This window comes from Pseudophryne corroboree, chromosome 7 (assembly GCF_028390025.1).
Source record: "Pseudophryne corroboree isolate aPseCor3 chromosome 7, aPseCor3.hap2, whole genome shotgun sequence".
In the NCBI taxonomy this organism is placed as follows: Eukaryota; Metazoa; Chordata; class Amphibia; order Anura; family Myobatrachidae; genus Pseudophryne; species Pseudophryne corroboree.
The window spans coordinates 384585034-384600587 of record NC_086450.1 but is presented as its reverse complement, the minus strand read 5'-3'; the positions used below and the strand labels follow the sequence as shown (position 1 = coordinate 384600587).

Sequence of the window (15554 nt, the reverse complement as noted above, 5' to 3'; positions counted from 1 at the left end):
GGGATCTTAACGTGGTGTTGAGTTTCCTAAAGTCACACTGGTTTGAGCCACTCAAAACCGTGGAGTTAAAATTTCTCACGTGGAAGGTGGTCATGCTATTAGCCTTGGCGTCAGCTAGGCGTGTGTCAGAATTAGCGGCTTTGTCACATAAAAGCCCCTATCTGGTTTTCCATATGGACAGGGCAGAATTGCGAACCCGTCCACAAATTCTGCCAAAAGTTGTGTCATCCTTTCATATGAACCAACCTATTGTGGTGCCTGTGGCTACTCACGATTTGGAGGATTCCGAGTTACTAGATGTGGTCAGGGCTTTGAAGGTTTATGTAGCCAGAACGGCTAGAGTCAGGAAAACTGAGTCGCTGTTTATCCTGTATGCATCCAACAAGCTGGGTGCTCCTGCTTCAAAGCAAACTATTGCTCGCTGGATCTGTAACACGATTCAGCAGGCTCATTCTGCGGCTGGATTACCGCTTCCAAAATCAGTAAAAGCCCACTCCACAAGGAAGGTGGGTTCTTCTTGGGCGGCTGCCCGAGTGGTCTCGGCATTACAGCTTTGCCGAGCAGCTACTTGGTCAGGTTCGAACACTTTTGCAAAGTTTTACAAGTTTGATACCCTGGCTGAGGAGGACCTTGTGTTTGCTCATTCGGTGCTGCAGAGTCATCCGCACTCTCCCGCCTGTTTGGGAGCTTTGGTATAATCCCCATGGTCCTTACGGAGTCCCCAGCATCCACTAGGACGTTAGAGAAAATAAGATTTTACTTACCGGTAAATCTATTTCTCGTAGTCCGTAGTGGATGCTGGGCGCCCGTCCCAAGTGCGGACTTCTTCTGCAATACTTGTATATAGTTATTGCTTAAATAAGGGTTATGTTATGGTTGCATCAGGGTTGATCTGATGCTCCGTTGTTGTTCATACTGTTAACTGGGTAAGTTTATCACAAGTTATACGGTGTGATTGGTGTGACTGGTATGAGTCTTGCCCTGGATTCCAAAATCCTTTCCTTGTACTGTCGGCTCTTCCGGGCACAGTTTCTCTAACTGAGGTCTGGAGGAGGGACATAGAGGGAGGAGCCAGAACACACCAGAATCCAAATTCTTTCTTAAAGTGCCCTGTCTCCTGCGGAGCCCGTCTATCCCCATGGTCCTTACGGAGTCCCCAGCATCCACTATGGACTACGAGAAATAGATTTACCGGTAAGTAAAATCTTATTTTAATAACCCTGGAAGCTAAAATAATGCTCCTACTTCTTTATATCAAGATTTTCAGTAACCGATGCTGTAAAGAGGGGTGCAGAAAGAAAGAGCTGATGAAGATCGAATGTGTCCAGTGTCAGAGTAACTTCTGCCTCTCACACAGACATCCGTTGGATCATGACTGCAAAAGCAAAGGGCCGCTGCTGTCTAAAGCTGGGTAATTTTATTTTAATTAATGCTTTTGGGAGCAGATATGTGTTTACCTGATATCAGTCTTATTACAACTCTTCTCAAAGGGGGAAATTCAGACCTGATCGTAGCAGCAAATATGTTAGCAGTTGGGCAAAACCATGTGCACTGCAGGGGGGGCAGATATAACATTTGCAGAGAGAGTTAGATTTGGGTGGGTTATTTTGTTTCTGTGCAGGGTAAATACTGGCTGCTTTATTTTTACACTGCAATTTAGATTTCAGTTTGAACACACCCCACCCAAATCTAACTCTCTCTGCACATGTTATATCTGCCCCTCCCTCTGCAGTGCACATGGTTTTGCCCAACTGCTAACAAATTTGCTGCTAGGATCAGGTCTTAATTACCCCTGTAGTGTCATTAGTTTCAGTACTTGTCTTCGTCTTGGCAGATATGCTGCTTTGATGAGATCTCAGAAGACTTCAGAGCAAAACAAACCTGCTGTTAACCCTCCCATGAAGCCGCAGAAGACAGACCAGTCTGGGTGTTCCAAAGCTCAAGATAAAATGTAAGGAATCAATGCTACTTATGACTGCAGCTTACAGTACTTTGGCCTTCGTTCCTCCCCAGCTGAGAGTGTAAGGGGTATATTTACTAAAGTGGGGGTTTGTAGAGTTGCTACAGGCAACCTCTCCACTTCTATAAACCCGTACTTTAGTCAGTATACACCTAAGGTCATTTTCACACACACAGATTTTGGGTTTTTTTTTCCCCCGTGTGTGTTTTTTAATGAAGTACTGTTGCCATTGGAGGCTTTCACACAGCACGGCCCTTGCCCGGCTGCCGTTTTGCAGGCGGCTCTATCCACTGAATAGTCCGGCTTCTGTGCCGGGGCCATGCTGTCCTTGTAGGCAGTGTAGAATGTGTGTGAATGGGAGCTTTCACACACCACGGCTATTTTCTTCTGCTGCTGCACATGCGCACAGCAATAAGCACGGCTGAAAGCTGTTATGTGTGAAAGGCTTTGCCTGCTGGTAAAATAACAGACGACTTTAAAATAACAGACGACTTTTGTCCGTCTTTTTGCCACCCGGACAAACCTGTGTGTGTGAAACAGCCCAAAGAGTACTGAGGTATTCTTCCCTTCATAATCCTGGTTACAAAGCCTTTTCAGTTTCCTTGTTTACTGATCTAGAAAAGCTTTGAAACTTTTTCACAGGACCATTTGCATATATCATAGAGAGAATGACTGTTACAGCATGTGTGATAGAATAAGGACGGTCACCAGTCATCTGACGTATCCATTGTAACTGTCGAAAAGTTAGAGTACCTCTGTAATGGATAGCTGACTGCATTTTTTTTTTTTTTTTTAATGTAAACTCTAAATTCTACATTCAGTTAATTGTTAGCAGGGCCTAATCCATTGGCTCTATTACTGCTCCACTGTAACAAGTCTCTCTCTAAAGCTGGGTACACACTGGAGCAATGTGTACCCGGGCGATGGGCCAACGGATCATATCCACGGTAGACATCAGAACGATGTAATGAAGGGCTCCGTCCTCCATTTCACTTCACATCGTCTCATACGATATTGGGCTTAATTCAGACCTGGTCGCAGCAGCAAAATCTTTCTCTAATGGGCAAAACCATGTGTATCGCATTTGGGCAGATATAACATATGCAGAGAGTTAGATATGGGTGGGTTATTTTGTTTGTGCAGGGTAAATACTGGCTGCTTTATTTTTACACTGCAATTTAGATTTCAGTTTGAACACACCCCACCCAATTCTAACTCTCTCTGCACATTTTATATCTGCCCCATGCAGTGAACATGGTTTTGCCCATTAGAGAGAGATTTTGCTTTTGTGATCAACATTGAAATAGGCCCACTGTTCTTATAGAGCTGTAATTGGCGATAGCCTATTCTGGGTTCCATAAGTAGTACTGCCAGATGTATGGCGGCATATGCTAATATATTCCTAATTGAGATGTGGTTGGAGTTGTGTTCTGTGCTGCAAAGTACCGATTATCCGTAGTTTGCGCATATGCAAGACCCGTTGCACGAACGGAGCCTGCAACGCAGGCTCGCAGCAGCAGACTCTATTATTGACAGTCTGCTGCCATCTGGAGGTGGGCAGTGGGTGGTGACTGCCTCCAGTTGTGAAATTGGAGACTTGTCGTCGCCGTTTAGGGGGAGGGAAGAGGTGAGGAATCTCCGTTGTTGGATGGAGACTTCCTGGCCTCTGTGACGGGTGGCTTGTGTGGCACCATGGGTGCCATAAACCACCCGATGGTGACTTAGTGATCCGATGCTGCATCAGATGTCTTATCACTACTGCAGCAGGAGGCGTCTGCTTTTAATGGATACCTCCTGCTGCATCACCATACGGTGCTATCACTGCTGCTTCCAAGGAAGCTACTCCAACCACTTCTGAATGTGGCCCGTGTACGGTTATTGGGGGAGTGGGGTGGCACAGACTTAGAATGTGTGCTGTGTGTAATGCTTGGGGAGATAATGTAGTGTTATATGCTTACATAAAGAACCATACCTCTAAAGACGCATGCTCCACTCCTTAATGGTTTCATACAAGATTGCTGGCTCTTGTAAGGTCATTTAGTTTGGTCTGATGCAGTGGCGTAACTAGAAATTTTTCTCCCCCAAGCCAAAAAATTATTCGGCGCCCCCCCCCCCCATAATTGGCACTAGGGAAGGGACAAATGTGCGCGCCGAAGGCGCGCGTCGCCAAAAAGGGGCGTGGTTTTGTTTAAATGGGCGCGGCTTCGCATAAAGAGGCGTGGCATTGCAGGAATAGACTACCTTATACCCCAGTTTTGCAACCTGCACGCCCAGACGTTAGCCACCACAGGAAAGAAAAATAATCCTGATTCATGCCCCTTCCATTATTTGTCATTTTTCCTCCTTATAGTAATGCCCAGTATACATTATGCCACATACTGCAAAGGCCCTCAGACATTATGCCACACACAATAATGCACATGACACAATATGCACACACCGTAATGCCCCCGACACATTATGCCACACACCGTAATGTCTGTGACACATTATGACAGGAATCGCAATGCCCGTTATACATTATGCTACACACTGCAATGCCCCTGATACATTATAGCACATACTACAATGCCCATGATATAGTATACCACACACCGCAATGTCCGTGATACATTATGACACACACCGCAATGTCCGTGATACATTATGACACACACTGCAATGAACCTGAGACATTATACCACATACCACAATGCCCATGATATAGTATACCACACACCGCAATGTCCGTGATACATTATGACACACACCGCAATGCCCGTTATACATTATGCCACACTGCAATGACCCTGAGACATTATACCACATACCACAATGCCCGTGATATAGTATACAGACACCGTAATGCCTGACACATTATGCCACACACCGCAATGCCCATTATACATTATGCCACACACTGCAATGACCCTGAGACATTATACCACATACCACAATGCCCGTGATCTAGTATACCATACACCGTAATGCCTGTGACACATACCGCAATGCCCTTTATACCCTATGCCACACTGCAATGCCCCTGAGACATTATACCACATACCACAATGCCCGTGATATAGTTTGCCACACACCGTAATGCCTGTGACACATTCTGACACACACCGCAATGTCCGTGATACATTATGCCACACACCGTAATGCCCATTACACATTAAGTCCTACATTAAGGCTTCTAATTACTTTTAAATTACCTGCTCGTTGCCAGGGGTTTCATGCTCTTGGTTCCATGCACGGTGCCAGGGGTTTTCATGCTCAGGGTGTCATGCTCGTTGCCAGGTGTTTCATGCACTCGGTGTCATGCTCGTTGCCAGGGGTTTCATGCACTGGGTGTCATGCTCATTGCTAGGGGGTAGTGCTTGTTGCTAGGGCTGTGCTCCCAGTGCCACATATGTCCTCAGTGCCAGATATTCCCCCACGGTGCCAGGTACTCACATGCCCCCAGTGCCAAATATAGCCTCTCCCCCCCAGTGCCACATATGCCCCCAGTGCCAGATATTCCCCCACAATGCCAAGTGCTCACGTGCCCCCAGTGCCAAATATAGCCCCCCATGTGCCAGGTACACATACAGTGCCATATATGCCCCCTCAGTGCCCCCCCAGTGCCATATATGCCCCCTCAGTGCCCCACCAGTGCCATATATGCCCCCCCAGTGCCATCTATGCCCCTTCAGTGCCCCTCAGTGCCATCTATGCCCCTTCAGTGCCCCCCAGTGCCATCTATGCCCCCTCAGTGCCCCCCAGTGCCATCTATGCCCCCTCAGTGCCCCCCAGTGCCATATATGCCCTCAGTGCCCCCCAGTGCCATATATGCCCCCCAGTGCCATATATGCCCCCTCAGTGCCCCACCAGTGCCATATATGCCCCCTCAGTGCCATATATGCCCCCTCAGTGCCATCTATGCCCCCTCAGTGCCCCCCAGTGCCATCTATGCCCCCTCAGTGCCCCCCAGTGCCATCTATGCCCCCTCAGTGCCCCCCAGTGCCATATATGCCCCCTCAGTGCCATATATGCCCCCTCAGTGCCATATATGCCCCCTCAGTGCCCCCCGCAGTGCCATATATGCCCCCTCAGTGCCATATATGCCCCCTCAGTGCCACCCCAGTGCCATATATGCCCCCTCAGGCCATATATGCCCCCTCAGTGCCCCCCCAGTGCCATATATGCATACCTCCCGCAGTGTCCCGCGATGGGGGGGGGGGGGCAGTTGGGAGGCTCCTACAGTCACTGCTCTGCATAGCAGAGCAGTAGTGAATAGACGCTGTGCGCATGCGCACAGCGTCTATTCAGCGCAGACAGTGGGAGAGAGGGCATGCCAGCAGCTCACAGAGCGCTGGGCATGCCCCCTCAGTGACGAAACGGGGGCCCGACCCGCGATCGCGGGTCCTCCGCGAAGCCACGCCCCCTTTTCATAGGACACGCCCCCCGACACGCCGGAGACTCAGAGGGACACAGGAGAGGCGCACGCTGTGCCCTCTGTGTCCCTACTTCACAGCGGGGGGCTAGTGACAACAGATTGACATGCGGACGTTCGTCCGCATGTCAATCTGCTCTAAATCAGTGGCGGCGCCCCCGCAGCCCCTCGCCCCCAAGCCACCGCGAGGGCTGCGGGGGCAGTAGTTACGCCACTGGTCTGATGTATACGTATAAACGTTTGCAGCAGCCATTATGTCTATATTTCTCAGTCAGTGGTGTCTAAATGAGAGATAAACACAATTTACATATTTACACACATTTACTCATAAGCTTCCTCTCCAGGGATGTAGGCATGCCTGCTCTAACCTATGTTTTATCTGCAGTGATCCTCTGGTGGCTTCCGGAGGACCAGTCATATCTGCTTTTGACCTTCACAATGGATTGGTAATAAAATCTTCATACCCATTACAGTCTGTGTGCTGAATAGAAGCTCTTCTCTTGTTTTGTAAAAAATATATGTAACAATGCAAATAGCATTTTATATGCTAAGAAAATAGAGTTCTCTGTCAGTAGTTCTAGCTAAGTGTGATCTGCAAGAGAAATGTTTTTTGTTTATATAGCCCCTCCCCCCAGTGCCATTATACCCTCATCACCCTATGTAGTGTGCATCAGAGCGTGTTTCAGAAGGGACTGATCATCTGCACCTACACTCCCAGAGATCAGCATAAGGGTGCTCGGCTCTTTGTACTTCTGTAATCGGTGCAGGTGCTACAATATGCTGATCGCACTGCTTTCTTGGGAGCAAAATTGGCACGTGATGTCTGAGGCTGCTAAATCACTGCTGGGGGACTGGAGGAGTAGGAAGAAATCTGATTTCTTTTAAAAATGCAGTGGGATGGAGGTGGGCTAGGTGTAATCACACAATTGTGTGCTTACAGCATGCATGTTTATGTTACTAAGGGGAGGGTTGCAACTATATACAAAAATAACGTTTATTGAAACAAGAATAACTCCTATCCATGTGATCAGTTTGTCTTACCAACTAACATTTCATTTTAACAGAGAAATTACCAAGGTAATAGGTTCGGCGCTTGATGAGATAAGATGCTTCTCGTTAAGCTGCTGTAAAGAAAGGGGTAGTTAGCCCCTGAGAGTGACAAGAAAAAGCAATATATACAGCGCTTGAAAAAACTGGATATGGAAAAAACAATTGAGTTTTATTAAGTAAAATTTGTTGCAACAATTAATTAAAAATTAATTCATAGATGTACATCAATTATAAAAAGGTATTTGTATAAAATTATTGGGCAAGCACAGCAAAATAGTTTGGTATATTACCATATAGGAAGTTGAGCAATCAATTGGTGCATGTACTCCAAGGAACTTGTGCCACAGTCCTGGGGGCAATTTACAATGCTGACAGATGTAAGTCCACAGATTTCTTTAAGGACCGACCTTTGCTTTTGTTCCGAGCAGCAACTCAGTCCTATTTGCAGCTTGGTCTCCTTTGTTTGTAGTGGATATCTGTCAAATCCCCGTTTAAGCAAGTGGATGGACTTCTAGGCTTGTTCCAGATGAAGGCAATTGGAGTCTGTAATGTCCAACTTCTCCTAACCAACGCGTTTCACTGTAACAACAGCTTTCTCATACCTTGAGAAAGCTGTTGTTACAGTGAAACAAAGGAGACCAAGCTGCAAATAGGACTGAGTTGCTGCTCGGAACAAAGCAAAGGTCGGTCCTTAAAGAAATCTGTGGACTTACATCTGTCAGCATTGTAAATTGCCCCCAGGACTGTGGCACAAGTTCCTTGGAGTACATGCACCAATTGATTGCTCAACTTCCTATATGGTAATATACCAAACTATTTTGCTGTGCTTGCCCAATAATTTTATACAAATACCTTTTTATAATTGATGTACATCTATGAATTAATTTTTAATTAATTGTTGCAACAAATTTTACTTAATAAAACTCAATTGTTTTTTCCATATCCAGTTTTTTCAAGCGCTGTATATATTGCTTTTTCTTGTAACATTTCATTTTAAACCCAATAGCTGCACGTCTCTAATACATCATTAGTAACTAAAACATAAAATCTGCTACTACTTTAGCAATTAGAAGGCAGTAGTCTCCTTTAACACATAGAAATAATTAGAGAAAATGTACAGTATGTTTGTTCAGAAGATTGTTTTTAGGCGCAACAGAGAAAAGTGTTGGCGCCTATTAATGCGAATGTAGGGGGACGAATAGAATTATAATTCTTAGGGCAGAACTCCCTTTAATGTAAGTTCTGCTCTGTGCATCATGACTGCATATGATCCCTTTGTGCTTTATGTGCATTCAGGAGGACTCTATTCAATGGGAGTTATGCTGATCACATCAAAACATAAATATGTTGATGCACTGTCATTGCAGGAATCCATTCAAATCAGGTGCTGGCCTCCACCTGCTTGCTATGTAATCTATAAGGGCACTTGTATAGTACAGTGTCTGTATGCATACTTTCAGTTACAGATATTTAACGAGAAACCATATCCTTACACATGTACTGACCTGAAGCAGGTACACAAAGATCATTGACCGTAATAGAGTTGCAAAAAGTGAATTTTCTAGCACATAACAAAATTACTTGGGGGGGGGGGGGGGGGGGGTCCAGATCACCGGGGCAAGCAGGTTTATTTGCCATTAGAGGATAGATATTTGTACCACAAGAGAACCCCAGATGATATTACTGACGTAAATCCATGTGTATATTACTCTAGTGTTGGCTGTAGTAGCACTAGGACCATGCTGAATTCTCTTGTCACTTCTTCTAGAGTGAAGCTGAAGCCCTGCAGAGGGCACTGGAGCTCTCCTTGCTGGAGGCTGGTATAAATAACCTGCTCACTCTCAGGTAAGATGTAATATAAAAGCTATACAGAACTTAATCTGTCGCCACTTTATTGGTTTTAGCCTTGTAATGTGGGATGCCGGCGGTCATGTGACTGATGCCGGAAATCTGACCCCACTCTGAATCCTGGCACAGAACACAGACTGCCAATACCTGAAGGTAAGTATCACAGTGACTGTTGGGGTGGGGGGAGTTTAGAGTCTGCTCCAGCCACCACCCCAGACAGGGTAGAAGTGGGGCAGGGGAGGTGTAAAATAGTTACCCCATCCCCTGTCGGCATTCTCATTATCGGGAAGCCGGTGTTGGTCATGTGACTGCTGGGATCCCAACCACTGGTATCATGTATCACACCCGTCTGAGATCTATCACAGTTCTTGTGTGTATATAAATATTTTATACTGCTCAAAAAAATAAGAGGAACACTTAAACAACACAATGTAACTCCAAGTCAATCACACTTCTGTGACATCAAACTGTCCCCTTAGGAAGCAAGACTGATTGACAATCAATTTCACATGCTGTTGTGCAAATGGAATAGACAACAGGTGGAAATTATAGGCAATTAGCAAGACACCCCCAATAGAGGAGTTGTTCTGCAGGTGGTGACCACAGACCACTTCTCAGCTCCTATGCTTTCTGGCTGATGTTTTGGTCACTTTTGAAAGCTGGCGGTGCTTTCACTCTAGTGGTAGCATGAGACGGAGTCTACAACCCACACAAGTGGCTCAGGTAGTGCAGCTCATCCAGGATTGCACATCAATGCGAGCTGTGGCAAGAAGGTTTGCTGTGTCTGTCAGCGTAGTGTCCAGAGCATGGAGGCGCTACCAGGAGACAGGCCAGTACATCAGGAGACATGGAGGAGGCCGTAGGAGGGCAACAACCCAGCAGCAGGACCGCTACCTCCACCTTTGTGCAAGGAGGAACAGGAGGAGCACTGCCAGAGCCCTGCAAAATGGCCTCCAGCAAGCCACAAATGTGCATGTGTCTACTCAAACGATCAGAAACAGACTCCATCAGGGTGGTATGAGGGCCCGACGTCCACAGGTGGGGGTTGTGCTTACAGCCCAACACCGTGCAGGACGTTTGGCATTTGCCAGAGAACACCAAGATTGGCAAATTCGCCACTGGTGCCCTGTGCTCTTCAGATGAAAGCAGGTTCTCACTGAGCACATGTGATAGATGTGACAGAGTCTGGAGACGCCAAGGAGAACGTTCTGCCTGCAACATCCTCCAGCATGACTGGTTTGGCAGTGGGTCAGTAATGGTGTGGGGTGGCATTTCTTTGGGGGGCCGCACAGCCCTCCATGTGCTCGCCAGAGGTTGCCTGACTGCCATTAGGTACCGAGATGAGATCCTCAGACCCCTTGTGAGACCATATGCTGGTGCGTTTGGCCCTGGGTTCCTCCTAATGCAAGACAATGCTAGACCTCATGTGGCTGGAGTGTGTGAGCAGTTCCTGCAAGACGAAGGCATTGATGCTATGGACTGGCCCGCCCGTTCCCCAGACCTGAATCCAATTGAGCACATCTGGGACATCATGTCTCGCTCCATCCACCAACGCCACGTTGCACCACAGACTGTCCTGGAGTTGGCGGATGCTTTAGTCCAGGTCTGGGAGGAGATCCCTCAGGAGACCATCCGCCACCTCATCCGGAGCATGCCCAGGCGTTGTAGGGAGGTCATACAGGCACGTGGAGGCCACACACACTACTGAGCCTCATTTTGACTTGTTTTAAGGACATAACATCAAAGTTGGATCAGCCTGTAGTGTGTTTTTCCACTTTAATTTTGAGTGTGACTCCAAATCCAGACCTCCATGGGTTAATAAATTTGATTTCCATTGATAATTTTTGTGTGATTTTGTTGTCCGCACATTCAACTATGTAAAGAACAAAGTATTTAATAAGAATATTTCATTCATTCAGATCTAGGATGTGTTATTTTAGTGTTCCCTTTATTTTTTTGAGCTATGTGTATGTGTGTGTGTGTATATATGTGTGTGTGTGTGTGTGTATATATATATATATATATATATATATATATATATATATATATATATATATATATATATATATATATATATATATAAACGTTTAACAAGAATTACACAACTGCCCCTGCGTGCACAAGGAAAATGTTAATAATACTGTATTATAAGAAAAAACCCCAAGAGGATATGTATTATCGTTTAATATGTTAACATTTAATGGTATAGCTATAGTAGAGTCAAAGTTTACTTATTGCAATTATATAGCAATAAATATTAAAAATGAAAAAAAAATGAAAAAAAAAAAAAGTGGTGGAAGTAAACAATAAAGAAAAAATGGAAAAATATGTATATTTGAAAAAATGATGAAAAATAAAAAATAATTGAAAATCGAAAAAAAGAGGAATTGTTCCAGGTCAGACTTTGTGTGCTGTGCCTGGAGAAAAGAAATAACTTGTAAAAGGTACCTTTTTTTATTTTTCATCATTTTTTCAAATATACATATTTTTCCATTTTTTCTTTATTGTTTACTTCCACCACTTTTTTTTTTTTTTTTTTCATTTTTAATATTTATTGCTATATAATTGCAATAAGTAAACTTTGACTCTACTATAGCTATACCATTAAATGCTAACATATTAAACGATAATACATATCCTCTTGGGGTTTTTTCTTATAATACAGTATTATTAACATTTTCCTTGTGCACGCAGGGGCAGTTGTGTAATTCTTGTTAAACGTCATTCAGTAATCTTTTGGAGGCTTTAGGGTTTAGCCTCGCACACGTACTGCTGCCACCCCCACACTATTTATATAAGTAGAGCGTTGGTAACATTTGCATTTCAATATATATATATATATATATATATATATATATATATATATATATATATATATATATATATATATATATATATATATATATATATATATATATATATATATATATATATATAGCCTTCAAAATAGAGCAACGTAAATTTAAACTCTGGTGACCGCCTTGAATATTTTATTTGCGTGTCAGGAAAATGTATCAAACCTTCTAAAGAGCTGCATTAATCATTCTATACATTGTATAAAACGCTAGGTGTAAGCTGATTGGTTACTACGGGCTTCTTCTCTACTTGGTCACTTCTCCGTTCTTTAGAAGGTCTGATACATTTCCCCTCAGACTCTGAACATGAGTCTTAAGCGACTGATGACTGGGGTCTGACACTGCCATGGTGCATTCTAAGTGGCAGGTGCCGAAATGTACACACATTTTGGGATGGGAGCAGAATCCTCCTCTTCTCTACGGAGATGCAAAATGTAAGGTAGTTAATTATTTAAACTGTTGACTGAATAATTTACTGAAGCTTTGTGTAGCATACATGCCTGCGGGGTATACACATGCTCTGAGTCTCACCTGGTGTGTTCTGCTGTGGTATTGGGAGATATGGGAACATAAACTGTTCTGTAGAGTGCTGTGCCTCCACCTGAGGTGGGGAGTCATTTGCCATTTATTACTGGTTGGAAGCTGCCAGCTTTGGCCTTTCACTGATGGCAGCTGTGGTACATTACAGTACGTCATGTGTATACACCAGACCCAGAATGCCAAAGCTATCTGATGCTACCTAAATGTGCGGAGAGGAAGTGTGCCCTGTATTATCTTTGTATTGGTGCTCCGCAGAGGGATAATGTCATGCCAACTGCATTCCACCATCTTCTTATATTGTATTTGTTTTCCCCCACAGAAATCCAAACATTAGCACAATGAAAACCACAGGACAATGAAAATACGTGAAGGCTATTGTGGTGACCATCCACATGAAATGAACGCTTAAGTTAAATTAATTACATTCTTTTTTGCTTTTCAGGTTATTTCTGACTTCCATTTTCCATGCATTGTTACTTTGTGTGCTACATCTAGTGACTACATGTATATATTTCTAGGATTTGAGGCTGTAAATATGTTTTTCAGATATGTAATAAATACTTTTAGATTTTGTTAAATTCCAGTGTTCAGGTTGTGAAATTATTTACAGTCTTCATTTTTAAAAGCTGCCTTATTAATGCATATACCGTAGGGCCTAATTCAGGTTGGATCCAACCGCAAAGTCTGAGACAAAGATGCCATCTGCACATGCACCTGCTTTTTTGGTGTGTGTGTGTGTGTGTGTGTGTGTGTGTGTGTGTGTGTGTGTGTGTGTGTGTGTGGGGGGGGGGGGGGGGGGGGGGTTTGGGCGCGCAGAAAATGCAATCGCCTCTCAGTCAGGCAGAGGCGGTGTGGGCAACACTCCATTTCCAGAGAGGAGACAGAGCGTTGCAGCACAAAGGGGAGACGGGCAAAGGGGGGTGTGATCACGGTGGCTGCGTGACGTCACAAACAGGTGCCACGATCGAGAACGCGACAGGCATCGCGCAGGCAGGAGGCTTCACTAATTTCTACGATGAAGCAGAAATTGCGAGGCAATCGCAATTTCTGCTTCATCAAGTGGGGGAAGCGGCGGTCAGCATGCTAGAAAAAGGATTGCAAATTCTGCTAATCGGCAGACTTTGCAATCCTTACTGAATTAAGCCCATAATACTTATGTTGTAAGATTTTGTTGCATTTCTGTTATTACAATATCTGAGGCAGAACTATCCACTATAGTGCCATTGTTTGTCTCATACCCATAATTCATTGTTCTCAGAGCTTGGTGATCAGCCTTATATATGTGTAATGGATCTCCTCAGCTTACTACATGTGCTAATATTTAAATAGTAATGAACAGCATGAGATTTTTTGCACATAGATATTCTGAGTTTTCTTTAATTCAGTTAATCTATAATTTTATTCATTTTTTAATGCAATCTATATACTCAAGGCAGTTTGGAATGTAGGGTTAAATGCAGGGGTGTGGTATGGTATGCCGGCGGTAGGGCTCCCGGCGACCAGCATAGCGGCGCCGGAAGCCCGACCACCGGCATACCGACAGCGTGGCGAGCGCAAACGAGCCCCTTGCGGGCTCGCCACGCTGCGGGCACGGTGGCGCACTACGCTATTTATTCTCCCTCCAGGGGGGTCGTTGGCCCCCACGAGACAGAAAAATTGTCGGGTATGCCGGCTGTCGGGATTCCGGCGCCGGTATACTGTGCGCCGGGTTCCCGACAGTCGGCAACCTGAAGACCACCCAAATGTAGGCATCGGCAGGTGGAAGGGAAGAGGGGTGACCAGTAATGCAAACTCTCTTGTAGTTGTCATACAAAGTAAATTGCAAATTCAGTTACCACATACAATTAACTCCACCCCCCTTGGGATCATATTCCTATATCATCCATTGTATTAATTCCTTACCACCATAATTGGATCTTTTATATATAAAATAAGAATTTACTTACCGATAATTCTATTTCTCATAGTCCGTAGTGGATGCTGGGAACTCCGTAAGGACCATGGGGAATAGCGGCTCCGCAGGAGACTGGGCACAAAAAGTAAAAGCTTTAGACTAGCTGGTGTGCACTGGCTCCTCCCCCCATGACCCTCCTCCAAGCCTCAGTTAAGATACTGTGCCCGGACGAGCGTACATAATAAGGAAGGATCTTGAATCCCGGGTAAGACTCATACCAGCCACACCAATCACACCGTACAACTCGTGATCTGAACCCAGTTAACAGTATGATAACCGTAGGAGCCTCTGAAAAGATGGCTTCCAACAATAAACAACCCGATTTGTTTGTAACAATAACTATATACAAGTATTGCAGACAATCCGCACTTGGGATGGGCGCCCAGCATCCACTACGGACTATGAGAAATAGAATTATCGGTAAGTAAATTCTTATTTTCTCTGACGTCCTAGTGGATGCTGGGAACTCCGTAAGGACCATGGGGATTATACCAAAGCTCCCAAACGGGCGGGAGAGTGCGGATGACTCTGCAGCACCGAATGAGAGAACTCCAGGTCCTCCTCAGCCAGGGTATCAAATTTGTAGAATTTAGCAAACGTGTTTGCCCCTGACCAAGTAGCTGCTCGGTAAAGTTGTAAAGCCGAGACCCCTCGGGCAGCCGCCCAAGATGAGCCCACCTTCCTTGTGGAATGGGCTTTTACAGATTTTGGCTGTGGCAGGCCTGCCACAGAATGTGCAAGTTGAATTGTACTACAAATCCAACGAGCAATCGTCTGCTTAGAAGCAGGAGCACCCAGCTTGTTGGGTGCATACAGTATAAACAGCGAGTCAGATTTTCTGACTCCAGCCGTCCTGGAAACATATATTTTCAGGGCCCTGACTACGTCCAGCAACTTGGAGTCCTCCAAGTCCCTAGTAGCCACAGGTACCAC

General features: G+C 45.0%; 1 protein-coding gene across 2 annotated transcripts in view; it reads left to right on the top strand.

Annotated features, from left to right (window-relative positions):
• The window catches only part of ZFAND2A (zinc finger AN1-type containing 2A), a 37123-nt gene extending 23878 nt beyond the window's left edge, over nucleotides 1–13245 (top strand). For both annotated transcript variants that reach the window (XM_063934585.1, XM_063934584.1), the window contains 5 exons: nucleotides 1260–1411; nucleotides 1835–1951; nucleotides 6760–6820; nucleotides 9193–9269; nucleotides 12987–13245. In XM_063934585.1, coding sequence (XP_063790655.1) covers nucleotides 1260–1411; nucleotides 1835–1951; nucleotides 6760–6820; nucleotides 9193–9269; nucleotides 12987–13026 — 447 coding nt within the window. In that variant the 3' untranslated portion in view covers nucleotides 13027–13245. The remainder of the gene's footprint in view (nucleotides 1–1259; nucleotides 1412–1834; nucleotides 1952–6759; nucleotides 6821–9192; nucleotides 9270–12986) is intronic.
• Nucleotides 13246–15554: the final 2309 nt, after the last annotated feature.